Source organism: Oncorhynchus nerka, linkage group LG11 (genome assembly GCF_034236695.1).
Source record: "Oncorhynchus nerka isolate Pitt River linkage group LG11, Oner_Uvic_2.0, whole genome shotgun sequence".
Classification (NCBI taxonomy): domain Eukaryota; kingdom Metazoa; phylum Chordata; class Actinopteri; order Salmoniformes; family Salmonidae; genus Oncorhynchus; species Oncorhynchus nerka.
This window is the reverse complement of record NC_088406.1, coordinates 42,430,799-42,445,705: the sequence shown is the minus strand read 5'-3', so window position 1 is coordinate 42,445,705 and position 14,907 is coordinate 42,430,799. Positions and strand designations below refer to the sequence as shown.

At 46.3% G+C, this 14,907-nt stretch overlaps 1 protein-coding gene across 15 annotated transcripts in view; it reads right to left on the bottom strand.

Moving 5' to 3' along the window:
* Positions 1–248: 248 nt before the first annotated feature.
* LOC115136895 (histone-lysine N-methyltransferase MECOM-like) overlaps positions 249–14,907 on the bottom strand; it is a 202,613-nt gene continuing 187,954 nt past the window's right edge. For 7 of the 15 annotated variants that reach the window (XM_029672772.2, XM_029672773.2, XM_029672776.2 and 4 more), the window contains 9 exons: positions 14,674–14,764; positions 13,739–13,765; positions 10,037–10,203; positions 9,116–9,193; positions 6,985–7,154; positions 5,397–5,541; positions 3,124–3,366; positions 2,692–2,866; positions 249–2,463 (listed from right to left, as the gene is read on the bottom strand). In XM_029672772.2, coding sequence (XP_029528632.2) covers positions 2,329–2,463; positions 2,692–2,866; positions 3,124–3,366; positions 5,397–5,541; positions 6,985–7,154; positions 9,116–9,193; positions 10,037–10,203; positions 13,739–13,765; positions 14,674–14,764 — 1,231 coding nt within the window. In that variant the 3' untranslated portion in view covers positions 249–2,328. The remainder of the gene's footprint in view (positions 2,464–2,691; positions 2,867–3,123; positions 3,367–5,396; positions 5,542–6,984; positions 7,155–9,115; positions 9,194–10,036; positions 10,204–13,738; positions 13,766–14,673; positions 14,765–14,907) is intronic. The other 8 variants (XM_029672774.2, XM_029672780.2, XM_029672783.2 and 5 more) reach the window with 3 other exon arrangements.

Below are 14,907 nucleotides of genomic sequence, written 5' to 3'. Positions count from 1 at the left end.
CTTTCTTTCTCTCCCTCTGTGTCTGGCTCAGTCTCTCTTTCCCTCTGTCTATGTCGCTCTCTGTGCCATGGCCTGGGAAGAAAGGGGGGACCAGAGTTATCTCACACTCGGAGGCCCTGGGAGAGCCAGGAGAAAGGGCCAGGTGTCTCTCTGACACCCAGCTCTTATTTTAACACACTGTCTGGACAAGAGGGAGGGAGGGGGGCAGGGAGAGAGTCAGAGAGAGGAAGAGAAAGCGAGAGCACACATTTAATCCACATTGTAGTCCTTTATTTCTTAATTGATCCTCCCACAGTATTGAATTCAATTGCATTACAGTTACATTGTAGAAAGCATTAAAACAAAGTACCTCAACTTGCTGATTACTTTTTAAAATGGATTATAAACAAAAACAACAACGACAAAAAACAAACAATCTGGTCCCTCAAAATGGGAGGATAAATGAATATAATCTGTTATTTATTATAGGTTTGGCACAAGGGATTAACATGGACTGAACGGCACACAAGCTTGCAGACCACCGTAGAAAACTGCCAGATACAGATCTATGAAGACCAATCATGCGATTATGAAGAAATTATACCTGGAATCTTTTTATTTGTTCATGTCTTTATAAGGTTTGTTTTTTTACATTTACATTTGAATCAATAAATTGTCGTACAAAAAAACCCGAAGTAATATCTATTCATCATCAACCAGTTTCAATAGAAGAATAAAGAGTGAATGGTATGTTTAATACTATCCGGCACTCAAACGTCATCTACAAACCCCATTGAGTTCTGGAGTAGGCCCCAGCGAGGAATCTCCCCTTCGCTATGGGTAAGAGCAGTGCTATTCAGTAAACAAACTACAGTTTGCCAAGAAATAAATACAATTCTCAACATACAACAGCAATAACATCAACAACAATAAAAATGTAGAAAAAAACAACACAAGAAAACATGATTGTCTAAAAAATGAAAGACACACAAGGAAGGGGGTAGCTAACAACTAGCATTTAGGCTAATTAGTGGTATCGATGGCCGACTACGATGAGTTTGGGGTTTCGGGAAGGAGGAGAGATGCCCTTATTACTGTTTAACAATTATAATTCAGCACTTGCTACTTTTTCAGAGTAAAAAGAAAAAAATTGTGGTTTCTTTTTTACTTCAACTAAAATGACAAACTATTTAGATCCTTTCACAGAGAGTGCAGCAGGGTGGGACGGAGTCCAGCTTCAGAGCCGCAGTTTTCAGACCCTCGTGTACAGTTCTGTGATTGTGCAGACACACGCAGCTATGCAAACTCTTTCTTGGGTTGTGAAACCAGTCCGATTTTTCTCCGTTTTCAATTTTCATTTTGATCTTCGTTCATCAACAATCTTGTCGTAATGCGTTTGTAGCACCATCGTTCTTGGAGAGGTGAAGTTCATTTGGACTCGAGTCTTTACTCAGCACCACCCTTCCAAGTATCCTAGCATTTATATAAGTACATGTTGATGGGAAAACACCTGTTTATATCCAGGGGTTAAAGGGAATCATTCTCATAACGTATTTCACTGATACTCCAATTCAGCTGAGAAGGTCTGAAGCTGTGGTGCTGGGAAGGCGTGTGGCCAGGTATGCTAGGAGTGGCCAGGTATGCTAGGAGTGGCCAGGTATGCTAGGAGTGGCCAGGTATACTAGGAGTGGCCATGTGGGGTTAGGTAGCTGGCATGGTAGGTCTAGGTAGGATTATGAGGTTCTAGGTGGAGCTAGGGATGCTTAGGTGTGGCCTGTTAAGATTAGGTAGGGCTATGTGGGGCTAGGTAGGGTCTGTACTCTGTACACATATCCAACCGTGGTTGGACCGCGGTCCCGAATGGGTTCTCTAAATACAACCGACTTCGCACTGAGGAAGACTGTTCTCAGCTGAGTGGACACATGAAATGCTCTAGCAATGTAACATCAAACAAAACCATCTCCATCATCCCTCCTACCAGCTGCCGCTGCTGTGCAAAACATAAAAAATCAACAGAATAAATACAGCTATTATTACTTACCATTGTTATTTTCATCACCATAGTCAATAATCACTATCATCATCATTGTCGTTGATATTAAACATACTGACTCAATTTAAGGTCACAGGAGGGATGTTTGTTGGATCTCTTGGAGGGCTGGGCTGGGCGGTTCTCTGTGGACGGTGACCCTGCACGTGTGTAAGGCATTCTGCTCAGCAGTCAGATGGGCCGTGGTTCTGCTCAGCAGTCTGTGACGGGCCAAGGGCCAGGGGCCCCGCTGACGGACCCCAAGGCCTCTCAGTGCGATAGGTCGGGTTCGGGGGGGTTAGGGGTCAGGGATCACGGCATCATACATGGCTGAGGGACTGGATGGCACTGGACTCAGCAGCGGCCCGCGCCAGGCTGTGCCACATGGTGGCTGGTGTGTGGTTGGCTGGGTGGAGTGCGTCCTTGTCAGCCAGAGACAGCATCATGGCGTACGCCTGGGGAGAGGGAGAGTGACAGGTTAACTCCAATACACACCTAAAGTGTAGATACACACTCACACAAATACACCGCACATGCATGAGCACACACACACATGGTTGCACATATACACCCCCCCTTAAAGTACTGATTTGATTGCATACATTTGTATAATTTTTCATACATTATCATGTTACATGTCACACAAACAGGCACGCACACACACACACAACAAACACGCACACCTGGGACTTGGATTTCCTGTACAGGGGCTGTTTGACAGCCTCAGGCAGGCTGGGGGAGCCAAAGGAGGTGCTGTCCCCGTCGCTGAACTCACTGTCCTCCATCTTATGCATGTCAGAGAAGTGACGGATGTGATCCAGCGCAGAGTAGCTACTCTGATCCTCTTCCTCCTCATACCTGGAGAGGAGGGAGACAACCAAATCCCTGTCAACATTCAATTCAACTCAATTCAATTTCTCAACTAAACTTAAATAAATTAAATTGAACTAACTCAACTCAATTCCATTCAATGATCCCTTCAGGGGGTTTAAAGAATGGCAATATACTGTCACAGTGTCTCAGCTTGGTACATATGCGTATGTGTCCATATATTTTGGTCTACATAGTTGCGTGAGTAGATATTTATGGTGGAGGCTAATCCCCACAACTCGTACCTCCTTGGAGAAGTCTTGCAGTTGAGCTCCAAATCGCTAGGGCCGTCAAGTTCTATTTCGTTGAGTAGGATGTCACCATCTAGGTTGCCGGGGTGAGCTTCGTCCCTAGGTTTCCCGTCAGCGTTGTTGCTCTGCTCCCCTTCCTCCTCCTTGGCGCCAAGCTCCTCCCCCTCCTCCTCCAGGTCACGTGACCCATGGCTGGCCACCAGGGGCTTCTCCTCCTCGAAAGGACCACCGTTCAATCTAGGAGCGGAGACCAGGAAATACACGAGTAAAACCTGGCACATCACTAGCACAGTGCTGCAAAAACTTTACATAAGCAATATACACGCTCACGCTTAGCCATGTTGTACTTGCTGAAGCCAATTATACTCTTCTATCATTGCCATGCACCATACACTTATGGATACAAGGCTAACACACTCATTCTTACATAAAACTTTACAATGAAATGTGGTCTTGTGGTCTTGTATATTTTGACCAGTCAGTCCCTGTAAGAGTCCCTCCTTCCTGAGTGAACAATGGGAGTAGAGAGAGGATAGAGAGCGAGTGGGTAGAGCAGCGTAGGGCGGAGCGGAGCGAGCCATGGCAGCTGAGCTGGGGCAGAGAGAGGCAGAGTGGGAATCCCGTTTGTCATCGCGTCTCGGGGGCCCCTCTGGGCACGGGCTCTATGAACGTCTCGCTGATCGCTGCAGCACTTAACAGCACCGCTCGGTCTCTCCCGTTGTTTATTTTCCTACTATCTCAGATTCATCTAATAGGCAAAATATTTAGCTGACAGGCCCATTTGTTGGGAGAGTTATGAGGGCCTTGCCAAGCAGCCCATTTCCCTGGTCCCCACGGGGAGAAAAGGCCCAGCTATCAAAACCTGACTGGGGTTTAATCTGTCCACTGTCTCTACAGCCTCAGGAAACCACCATTTGGTAAATCATCTGGAACCACATTAAGACTGATTCACTAATTACACTCTGGGATGTCTCTCGTCAGCTCCCAACTATGTATTTTTCTAGAAGAGGCTAGCACACAAAGTCTGGCTGTGGACCCTCGTTATACACCCGCCAAAATCGCCTCATAGATTAGAGGACCGTGAAGAGTCCAGGAAATGATCTATTTGAAGGAGAAGAAAAACTGAGTTTGCAATGAGTCGAGAAGAAAAGGAGTGGGAGAATAATTGCATATTTTAGCACAATGGGGAGAATCTGCTATCTGCTATCCATCTCTAGCGTTTATCAGACTGGGGCGATTATAGCGGGAATTGGACAGAGTTGAAAAGCAACGCGCCCCCTGGGTGGGACTGGGAGAGGGCCAGGGCTGCCAAGGCGGTAGTTGCCATGTCTTGTCGACATCGCAACGCACTGCATAGCGAGACCAGCAGCGCCGTCCCAGACCAGAGCCTCCGTGATTAAGAAAACAGATCCGCTAATTACGCGTTCAAACGTGGTAATTTGCTGGGGATAAAGTATCTATCATAAGTAGTCAGGAGCGCCGCACTTTGAAAGGAAACACGGGCCGACCCCCTGACCCCACCTTCTCCGACTTTCTTCCTGTCGGCGGACATGTTGGTTCCAGATGTGGGAGCAAGTCGCTCACGGGCTGCAGGTCCCCCCCCACATCTCACTGACGCTCCAAAGCCTGCACCCACAACCCCTTTTCTACACAAAAGAAAGTCAGAGATCTCTATCTCTACCTCCCTGATCAAACCCAAGGCACGTAAAAATAAATCCGCCGACCTGTAGCCGACCGCTATCCTGAAGTTGATCATAGTTTTACAAGAAAATTCATTTGCATAATCATCAGACATAATTGTGTGCAAGGCCGATACCGGTGCACATGCATGGCCCAAAGTCAACAGTTGTGAAAAGCTCCAGCACGTTTCCAAATGTGGTAATTATCCCAGATGTCGTCAGTGATGATTGCTTGTTGCTTCGAACCTCCCTGGGCGACATGTTCATTAATACACACACACACACACGAACGCACACAGAAATGAATAAAGGCTGAAGTGCATCAGAATGCCGTAGCAGGCCAGCACAGAGAGGCCGTGTCCACCCATGTTTGTCTATAATCGTCTCCCTGTTTAGCCTCAAGCACTGAATATGTACTGCAGAAAAGCAGGCCTCTCGTTTGTGTGCGTGTGTGTGTGCATGTGTGTGTGTGCTACAGAGGATAAGATGAATGATGAATGCATGTACTGTTTGTAAAAGCTTTTTTTTTTTTACACACACACATATAGTACATGTACATTCACACACACATCAAAACACATGACTTACCCTTCCTCAGAATGGTCAGGGGACGGCTGGTTCTGGCCTGTGTTGCCGATAAAGTTTCGTATTTCGTTGAAGTAGGAGTCCTCTTTGTCATCCAGGATGGCGCTGCTGCTGTCCAGCTCTGACCGAGGGGAGGACGCAGCCGTGCCTACAGAAAGACAACAATTCTAATCAGTCCGTTTGAATATTAGTATTAAAAGAATACAATTAAGACCAAAGTGACAGCCCCATTGGATTCTCCCTTTGGATGACAAGAAACTATTTGGAATCAGATAGTTGACGAGAAACCAATCCCCCACTGGCCTGCATGGGGCACCAGTGTACCAGTATGTACTGAATCTCCTGTTGGTGTTGGACCAAGGCCTGCAGGAATAGCACCCTTACACTGGCCTTATTACCCAGAAGTAAAGCTACTGCGGGGTTGAGGTCAATTGTTCCATTTCATTTCAGTTCAATTTAGAATTGGAATGTTTGTGTACTTCCGGAATTGATATGGCAGACCCTAACCCTGTACTCCAGTCTGTTTTTTCCTGGCAGTACTCATCCCCAATATAGTACCCGGTTGAGTATAATAAGCATATATTTAAGCAAACCAATATTATATTGCCACTAGGAGCTCAGACAGTGATGGGACCAAATGTACAAGTCTCTAGGTTTCCAGAGAATGCAATGCCAATATTTGCTTTAATAAGTTAATGTATCTGATCAATTAGACTAGCTCCCCAACCAGAACGTTACGATGGGCGTCTGGCCAGGTGTCTCCTGCTTGCCTCCACATTTCTGATGCGATTCAGGGGGTTGCTGCGACGCAGAGCAACCTATCACACTCAACCAGCGATGATTTGTGCCGCCGAAAAAAGCTGCCGAGTCGTCGAACATTCAGAGCGCAACGGTATGGTGTTGTCGCAGAGACGGACGACAGATTAATTTAATCTAATTTCTTAGCTTCCCCAAATGCTTTCTTTAACCATAAGTAAATTACATTAAACAGCTGGAGAATTTACGGAGGCAATTGAGGCTGAGTGAGTGAGTGCTCACACAGCACATAAATATATTTGAATCATCAGCAGTTTTGTTGGTCACCAGTTAATTTGAAGAAAGATAGATACACACACACTGTTGAATGCTCCCGCAGTTTTATTGTGCAACGCTTGGACCCAAAATAGTTTGTCAGGATTGAAACATCCCACAATAAAACTGCGGGAGCATTAAAACGTGTACCTGTCTTTCTGTCATGACATAATTTTTTTGTATTTAGCTTTACAAACTGCACACCTCTGAGAACAAGCCATCTCGACCAGCGAGCTAAATCAAGGGTGAGCGAGGGTGAGGGAGAGAGACGTGGCACGAGCTCAGCCATCCACATAAAGAGCTGGGAACATTTTCACACTGTGAGACATTTTACAACATGACGTCACAATCATAGCGACTGGGAACTATTTCACGCTGGGAAGATTACTGGATGTAAGTACACTGCTACTACACGGGTTCATTTCCCAGGTGTCTGTAAAGCACTTTGTAACCAACTACTTATGTAACAAGAGCTTTATAAATACATTTGATTGATTGATTGACTGAGAGGCTCTCTCACCTGAGAGGTTACCGTTCTCGTGTTTCTTGAGGTGACGGTCCAGGTTGGTCTGCTGGCCGAAGCAGCGGTCACACAGGTGACACTTGAAGGGCTTCTCCTTGTTGTGGATGTTGCGGATGTGGCGCTGCAGATTGGAGGAGATGCTGAACGAGCGGTCGCAGTACTTACACCTGAGGAGACAGATAGGTAGGGGTCACTCATAGAGGTCAAAGGTCAAAACAGATGGGACTCATGTGGAACAATACAAATACACTACACACATGCTGGAGTAGATACAGTAAAATAATACAAGCAAAGAAAGACATAGGCCTTAAAGGGATACTTCACGGTTTTGACAATGAAGCCCTTCGTCTACTTCCCAGTGTCAGATGAACTAGTAAGGGAAAGGGAAAAGGGGATTCCTAGTAAGTTGTACAACTGAATGCATTCAACTGAAATGTGTCTTCTGTCTGAATCAGAGAGGTGCGGGGGGGGGGGGGGGGCTGCCTTAATCAACATCCACGTCATCAGCACCCAGGGAACAGTGGGTTAACTGCAGAATGACAGATTTTTACCTTGTCAGCTCTGGGATTCGATCCAGCAAGCTTTCGGTTACTGGCCCAACGCTCCAACCTGCCAGATATAATTTCTATGTCTCTGTGTGCAGAGAGAAGTTGCTAACTAGTGTTAGCGCAATGACTGGATGTCTATGGTAACTGCTAGCATGCTAGTAGATAGCATAGACTTTCTAGTCATTGCACTAACACTAGTTAGCATTGGCTGGTGAAACTACCTCTAACCTCCTTCATACTGGATGCAGAGACATACAGATGTTTTCCATGAGTTCATCTGACTCTGAAGTATGCCTTTAACAATCTCCACTATTCTAATGATACACACACAAACACATACGTGTGTTCATGGACAGCCCCCGCCATCCCCCATTCTCTCTCTCTCTCAGACATGATGGAGGAGCTCGTTCAAGGTGAAACCAGCTCTGTCTCTTATCTCCTGCCAGCACAATACAAATCACATTCTTCTCTCACAAAACAGGCATGCAACAAATCTGTTCGAGCCTAGCCCCCTCCACATCTGTTTGAGCGTAGCCCCCCCCTATGCAAAATTAAACAAGATGATTACATCTTTTCTTCTAGCTGGAATTAGCTTGCCCAATTGGCCGTCCCTCAGGAGCGCCCTGTTATCTTCCGCAGAGATCTTTAATGACGTGCCAGAGGGTAGAGGCTCAATCTATCAGGCTGCTGCAGAGGCCTGATGGCCTCCCCTGTGGTCAACTGGCCTCCCCTGGATTGTGTACTCTGTGTGTGTGTGTGTGTGTGTGTGTGTGTGTGTGTGTGTGTGTGTGCTCCGAGTCGCCCTCTCCGACATCACAGTCATTATTCCAGCTGCTACCCCTGGACATCTGCCCCTGCTCCTCATCACCCCCATTTTTCACCAAACTTCCTTCTTTACCCCCCCTCTCATCTCCCCTCTCCCTGTCACACCCTCCCCCATCTTCAAGTTCAAACCCCCCTCCTGTCAACCAGACGTCGGCCACCATTTTTCATCAGGCAAATTATTTAGCAGAATGATAATTGTTCCAGGCTTTTAATGGCGTAGGAAAACACACAAGAATGCTGCCCATAACTATGGACAGGAATTATCTGGGAAAATATCCGTGTAGCAGCGGACTGGGTCTGATAAATGAACGATGGCTGTCTGGGAGGACTCGGTGTGTGCCTGATCATGTTCTCTGAGAAAGTGTGTGTATGTGTTTATGATGGTGTGCTTTTGTGTTCTTTTTATGGGTCTTTGTGTGTCTGTGTGAAATTGTGTGTAGTCTATCTGACAGACATTAACAGATGACTTATACTGTAATGAAAAGGCTGTCCTGTCTTTATTGAGTATTGTCTGCGCTCGCGGGGTGAGACGAACTGACGTTATAGGAGTGTTAGAGGGACATCATCCTTTCAGCATGGCATGATCACACTCCCTTTTCCCACATCCCTCATCCTACGGCTGACCCTTCTTTAGGGCTGGGTATGTTTAGCACATGATGTGTGTGTGTGTGTGTGTGTGTGTGTGTGTGTGTGTGTGTGTGTGTGTGTGTGTGTGTGTGTGTGTGTGTGTGTGTGTGTGTGTGTGTGTGACTTACCTGTACGGTTGCTCTCCTGTGTGTGTCCTTAGGTGGCGGGTCAGGTTGGCAGACCGTGGGAATAGTTTACCGCAGTATCTGATGGGCAGAGAACACCTCGTGTCACCATACATCTTAGATTCAAATTACCAGCAGAAAATGTATTCAAATGTCTGCGACATATCTTAGAACATGCAGCATTAACAACACAAAACTCACAATAGGAAAAACACATGTTCACTATAAATCAAAATCGATTCAAAAGAATACCTGTTACTATGTCTCTATCAATTAACTGATAAAACCTGCTTGAGTGCAACATCATTTATGCATCGTGTTATGGCTTCATAATTCCACTAACAACTAGCTATTTTAATATTTCACCACCACACTCAGCACTAGAAGCTAATGGAATGTGTGTGAGTAAGCTTATGTGTATAACGTAGCAGTGGGTAGGTGCAGAGAGTGGGTGTTGTCCACACACACAGCAAAGAGTTAGATCAAAGCACCGCCGGGGCCCCAAAGCCTCTCGTATTAATCTGCTAATCAGGGCCAACTCCCTGGGTAAACAGTGGGAGAAAGAGGGGGCCAAGCACGGCCCCTCACTGAGTAACACAGCACACACAGTCACCTCAAAGGGTTGACACTGGCCAGCCATGGAAATGAACAAAATGTTTGTCTCAAGGACATGGAATGGAAATAGGCCATACACTCAAGGACATATGTACTTTTCAGGTTTAGGGTCTATTCCAATTCAATTTAATCAAATTCAATTCAATCCAACTCAATTCATGAATTTAGAAGTATAGAAATAGGAATTGAGCAAAACCATGGCACTTTCAATCAGAAAGTCACGAGGCCAAAACCAGAGATGACGTATAGTGAAGACAAAACCAAAGCAACCTCTGGTACTATTTGAGAGTAAACGGTTTCCATGGTTACCTGCAGGTGTAGCGCTCCTTGCCCTTCCGCAGTAGCGTCTCGGGGAGGGCAGTGGGCGGAGCTCGGAAGTCAAACATGGAGGGGACGGAGCGCATCAGGTCACCTGACTCCGGGTTAAGCGAACCAAACGTCTCAAGCTTCTCCGCCATGTTCTCAATGGCCGACATCTGAGGAGAGACATGTCACATGAATGGTCAGGTAAAAACTTTATGGAACCTTCATTTAACCAAGTAAGTCAGTCAGTAACACACCTTATTTCAATTGATCACCTGGCAGGTTTCAGCTTCAGGGGCAACTTGTGGAGTCTTTAGGGATGTGGGGCTGTATTATGGACTCCCTTGGTTGAACATCATTCCCTAACCTAATGTGTGGGCCTTAACCCAACAACACCAAAAATCCCATCAACAAAGGCATATCTATAATCTCTAGGAACACTACTTACCAGTTTGAAGGTTAAATGTGTCCCTCGCTATCAAATAAATGTCTGAATGCAATGTTTGTCCTAACCGCACCACATTCCTGCTGTACAGACAGTGGTAGATTACATGGTAGGAAGTGTTGAGTGAAGCAGCCCACTGTCTAACTAGGCAGGATTGTGGTGCCGTTCGGACAAAAGTTGCGTTCAGACATTTATTTGATAGCGAGGGACACATTTACCCTTCAAACTGGTAAGTAGTGTTCCTAGAGATTATAGATATGCCTTTGTTGACGGGGGAAAAAATGTTGGGTGGAGCCGGACACATTAGGTTAGGGTTATTTTCCATCAATAATACAGTCCAATGTCGCAAAAGATCCCCCTAAATAGCCCCTGAAGGTAGTGCCAGCAGTGCATATAAGCAGAACAGAGCAGAGGGGTTGATGTGACAACATGAGTATAGTCCTTCAGAGAGAAGCTCTGACTGGCATTGAGTTGAGAGACACCATAAACCAAGGCTGTATTCAAACTAGGTCATATTGAAAATAGAAACCAATACTGTACTTTACACATCAGATCAGAGTATTATTGACTGTCTTTTCCAGGGCTGGTATTAGGGTATTGTATATGGGAATATTATGCAGCTTCATTCCACCACTACTGGTCAGTGGAAGTCAGGTCAGGTGGTGTATGAATGTAATCAACTCTGTTTTACACACACACACACACACACACACACACACACACACACACACACACACCCCTGCACGCATGCCCACACACACACACAACACACACACATGCCCGCACGCATGCCTGCACACACATGCACGCACGCACACACAAACAAACAAACAGAAGGACTGTATACAATTTACTAATGGAGGCTAACATTTGCTTTCATCAAATATGCTTAAAATCCATGGAGAAACATCTACTTGTCAGATGTGTGTGTGTGTGTGTGTGTGTGTGTGTGTGTGTGTGTGTGTGTGTGTGTGTGTGTGTGTGTGTGTGTGTGTGTGTGTGTGTGTGTGTGAGAGAGAGTGAGTGAGGGAGTGATAGAGAGAATATGTGTTAGTAAGGTGTGTGTGTGAGAGGAAGAAAAAGAGTGTGTTAATGTGTGTTTGTGTGCTTGCTTACTCTATGTGTGTGTGTGCTTGCATGCTATACTTGTGTTTGTGTGTGTGTGCAGGGGCAGAGGAGTGATTCATGTCCACTGCTGGGCTGTAAACCATTCGGTGCACAATGCGGGCAGACAGCACATTTGTCAATATGAAAGATGTTGACATTACTGATCAAGGGCCAGACACGGGTAATAATGATATCGCTGTGCTGAGAGGGGCGGGATGGAGGGATGGGGGAGAAGAAGAGGAAGGAGGGAAGGGGGGGGACATCCCAGCAGGCCGCGGGGCCTGTCAGCCTATCTCGAGCAGGACAGCTTTTTTTTAAGGTGCCACAAATTTGCATTATTTTGCGTGTATTGAATTTTTTGTGTGTCCCTTATTCTTATTTCAATAAGGCAACAAATCAGTGTTGATTGGATCCTCCGGCAGCGCCACGGGCCCTGTTCACTGACTGAAATTCCATCTCAGCCCCCTGTCACTCTGAGACTTTACATAGAGTGAGGCAGAGAAAGAGAGAGAGAGAAAGCGAGAGAGAGTGAGAAATTGAGAGAGAGAGAGAGAGACAGAGAGAGAGAGAGAGAGACAGAGAGAGAGAGAGAGAGAGAGAGACAGAGAGAGAGAGACAGAGAGAGAGAGAGGGAGTGAGAGGGAGAGAGAGAGAGAGAGCAAGAGACAGACAGAGACAGAAAGAAAAAGAGCAGAAAGAGAACCTAGATGGAGAAACTGACCGATAATGAACGACCACAGACGTTACAGGCCAGAGCTGATTAAGAGTGAAGGCTGGGTGTAAAGTTCCGACTGTGGGAGTATGTGGGGTGTCAGGTCCATTTGATTATGAATATGCCAATGCTCTGTGCCGTGAATCAAAGGCCTCCTCGTGAGGACGGGAACGGGAGGGGGAGGCGAGGGTGAAATGCTTCCATATTTCTTGTGAATATGCAATATGTATTTCATTGGGGCTCTTTATGGGCATGGGGCTAAAGCTCAGTTTGTTTCCCTCCTTGCTCAATGACAGGCCATAACTCGCCCGCGCATTAGGAGCCCTAAAGCTGTCCGCCGTATTGAGCCGGCGTGCAAGATAAGACACTTTAGTTTGAGAGCGAGAGGCTGAGGCTGAAACAGCTAGGCCCACCCTGGCTGTTCTTCTGTCTACTGAGGCAACCCTTCCTCTGGTACACACTGGTTCTCCGTCCTCTCTGGCTGTTCAGTTCACTTGTGTTCCTCCCTCTGTGAGAACTCTCTGTATTGTCTACTACCGGTGAGATAAGTCAGAATCAGAACAAACAGCTTTGAGATGTTATAGATTCGTAAATATTTTCAGTCAGGTTCACTAGAACTCATTTGATATAATACGGAGGATGAGAGGTCTAATCGCGGGAACAAGGAGGATAAATGCTCACACATTTACTTAATTGTGATTCCCTCAAAATCCCCTTTAGATGCAACCTCCCCCTTCCCTTCCTCCTTCTCCTCCTCCTCCTCCTGCTCTGTCTGTGTGTCTGAACTTGCTTGTTGCTGTAGTGTCTCTGTGGGGCCAGCTGTTGATTAGTTATCTTCAGATGTCAGTGATGCTGAGAGCGCCTTAATTAGTGAGATGCATTCTCAATTGTTGATCTTATCTGGAAACAGATGTCGGAGGGAGGAACTCCCCCTCCCTCCCTGGGTCCCTAAGAGACTGTTACCCTCGCGCTGATACAGAGCAGTCCCCCCTGTCTTACCCGCTCTGTGCCCATTCCAACAGCCCTGCATCACTCTCCAAATAAGCAAATATATATACAACCCTCAGTGCTGTTAGCAGTACAGTGTGGAACCCAGCTAGAAATCCCAGGCCTATCATGTGGACAAATGAGTGATTGTAAATTAATCTAAATGGGAATTTGCAGACTTTTACAAGATTATTTTACTAAAATGAGTGAAAAAGCGTATAGCTCGCAAGCTGAGAAAGGCATGTTGTTTTTAAAAACGGGTCTAAAATCCAGTGATAAGCAGTGATGGCTTGTAAATGGCTGATGCCTGGTCAGTAGTTGCTGGTGATTGGCCAGAGCCATGCGCAGTCTGAGTGACACGGAGGGTGTTATGATGAGGACCCATACAGACATGGGGGGGTCTGGGGGTTTAGGAGAGGCAGAAGCACAGAGACATGTAGGTGTAGATGAAACTTACCCAGGATCTCTGAACTGGCATACGAAACTGAGGGGCGGGACAGAAGGAAAAGAGCAATCAGAACCAGGAAGTAGACCACGGATCAACAGCTTTTTATTGGACGCATATGGGCATTGGGTGGGGGGGTGATGATGTCACAAAGGGTCAGGTGACTTGGTAACAAAACCCGAAAATGTCCAACTGTAAAAATATATATATATTTTTTAAAGAGACCCTGTGGCCAAAGTGTTTCTGGGACTGATTTGTGTGTCCAGACATCATAAAGTAATAAAGATGGCCTAACCTCTGTTACTGTTTCTACTGATAGGACACCTCATTAAGCCACGTGCCACGGCCATGTGGCGTTACAGAGCTAGAGACTGGTTCACAGTGTGGAAAGGGGGCATAAATCAGACGACTCAAACAGCCAGTAAAAACCAGGCCTGAAACGGCTAGTAAAAACCAGGCCTGAAACGGCCAGTTAAAAACGCCAGGCCCTGAGAAAATGTTTTCCTACGGGCCAATTTTCACTGCTGGGAAGAGCATGAATGTCAACGTACGTCAATGCATACACACGCACTGAGTCATGCTACACACGGTAGAGAAATCACAGGCAGCGCAGTCTGGGGGCACAATTCGGGATCTTTAAAAGGGTATCATTTTTTATATTGTAGTCAAAGACACATATGTGAGAACTTGTCAGTTTGTGCCCTTTTCAGTCTTCCACATCTGGTTCAGATAGCTGTGAACAGGACAGACCAGACCCAAACATGCTTTAGCGTGGATCAGGCTGAACACTGCCTCTGGTCCCCATCAGAACCAGACCCCCTCGGACCACCCCCAGACCAACCCCAGATCGCCTCACCCTGCCTGGGCCTCAGAAGCAAAGAGGGCCCCTGGTCTGGCTGTCCCTGTGAAGCAACAGTAACACTGAGATAGAACAGGACAGGACCTACCTGTGGATGGAAGAGGAAGCCGGGGGCGGGCCGCATGTACTTGTCTTTCAGAGCCTCAAACGGATCGTTCATCTTCCTCTTCTCAACCCTGCTAATATTACAACTCTATCAGTTCTTAGACACCGACACTCAAAAAGACATTCACATCCAACAATATAGGAAAAAGTACTTATAGGAAGGTAAAGACACATATTGCTATATATATTTATATTTATACTGGTGAGGTTCAGTTCT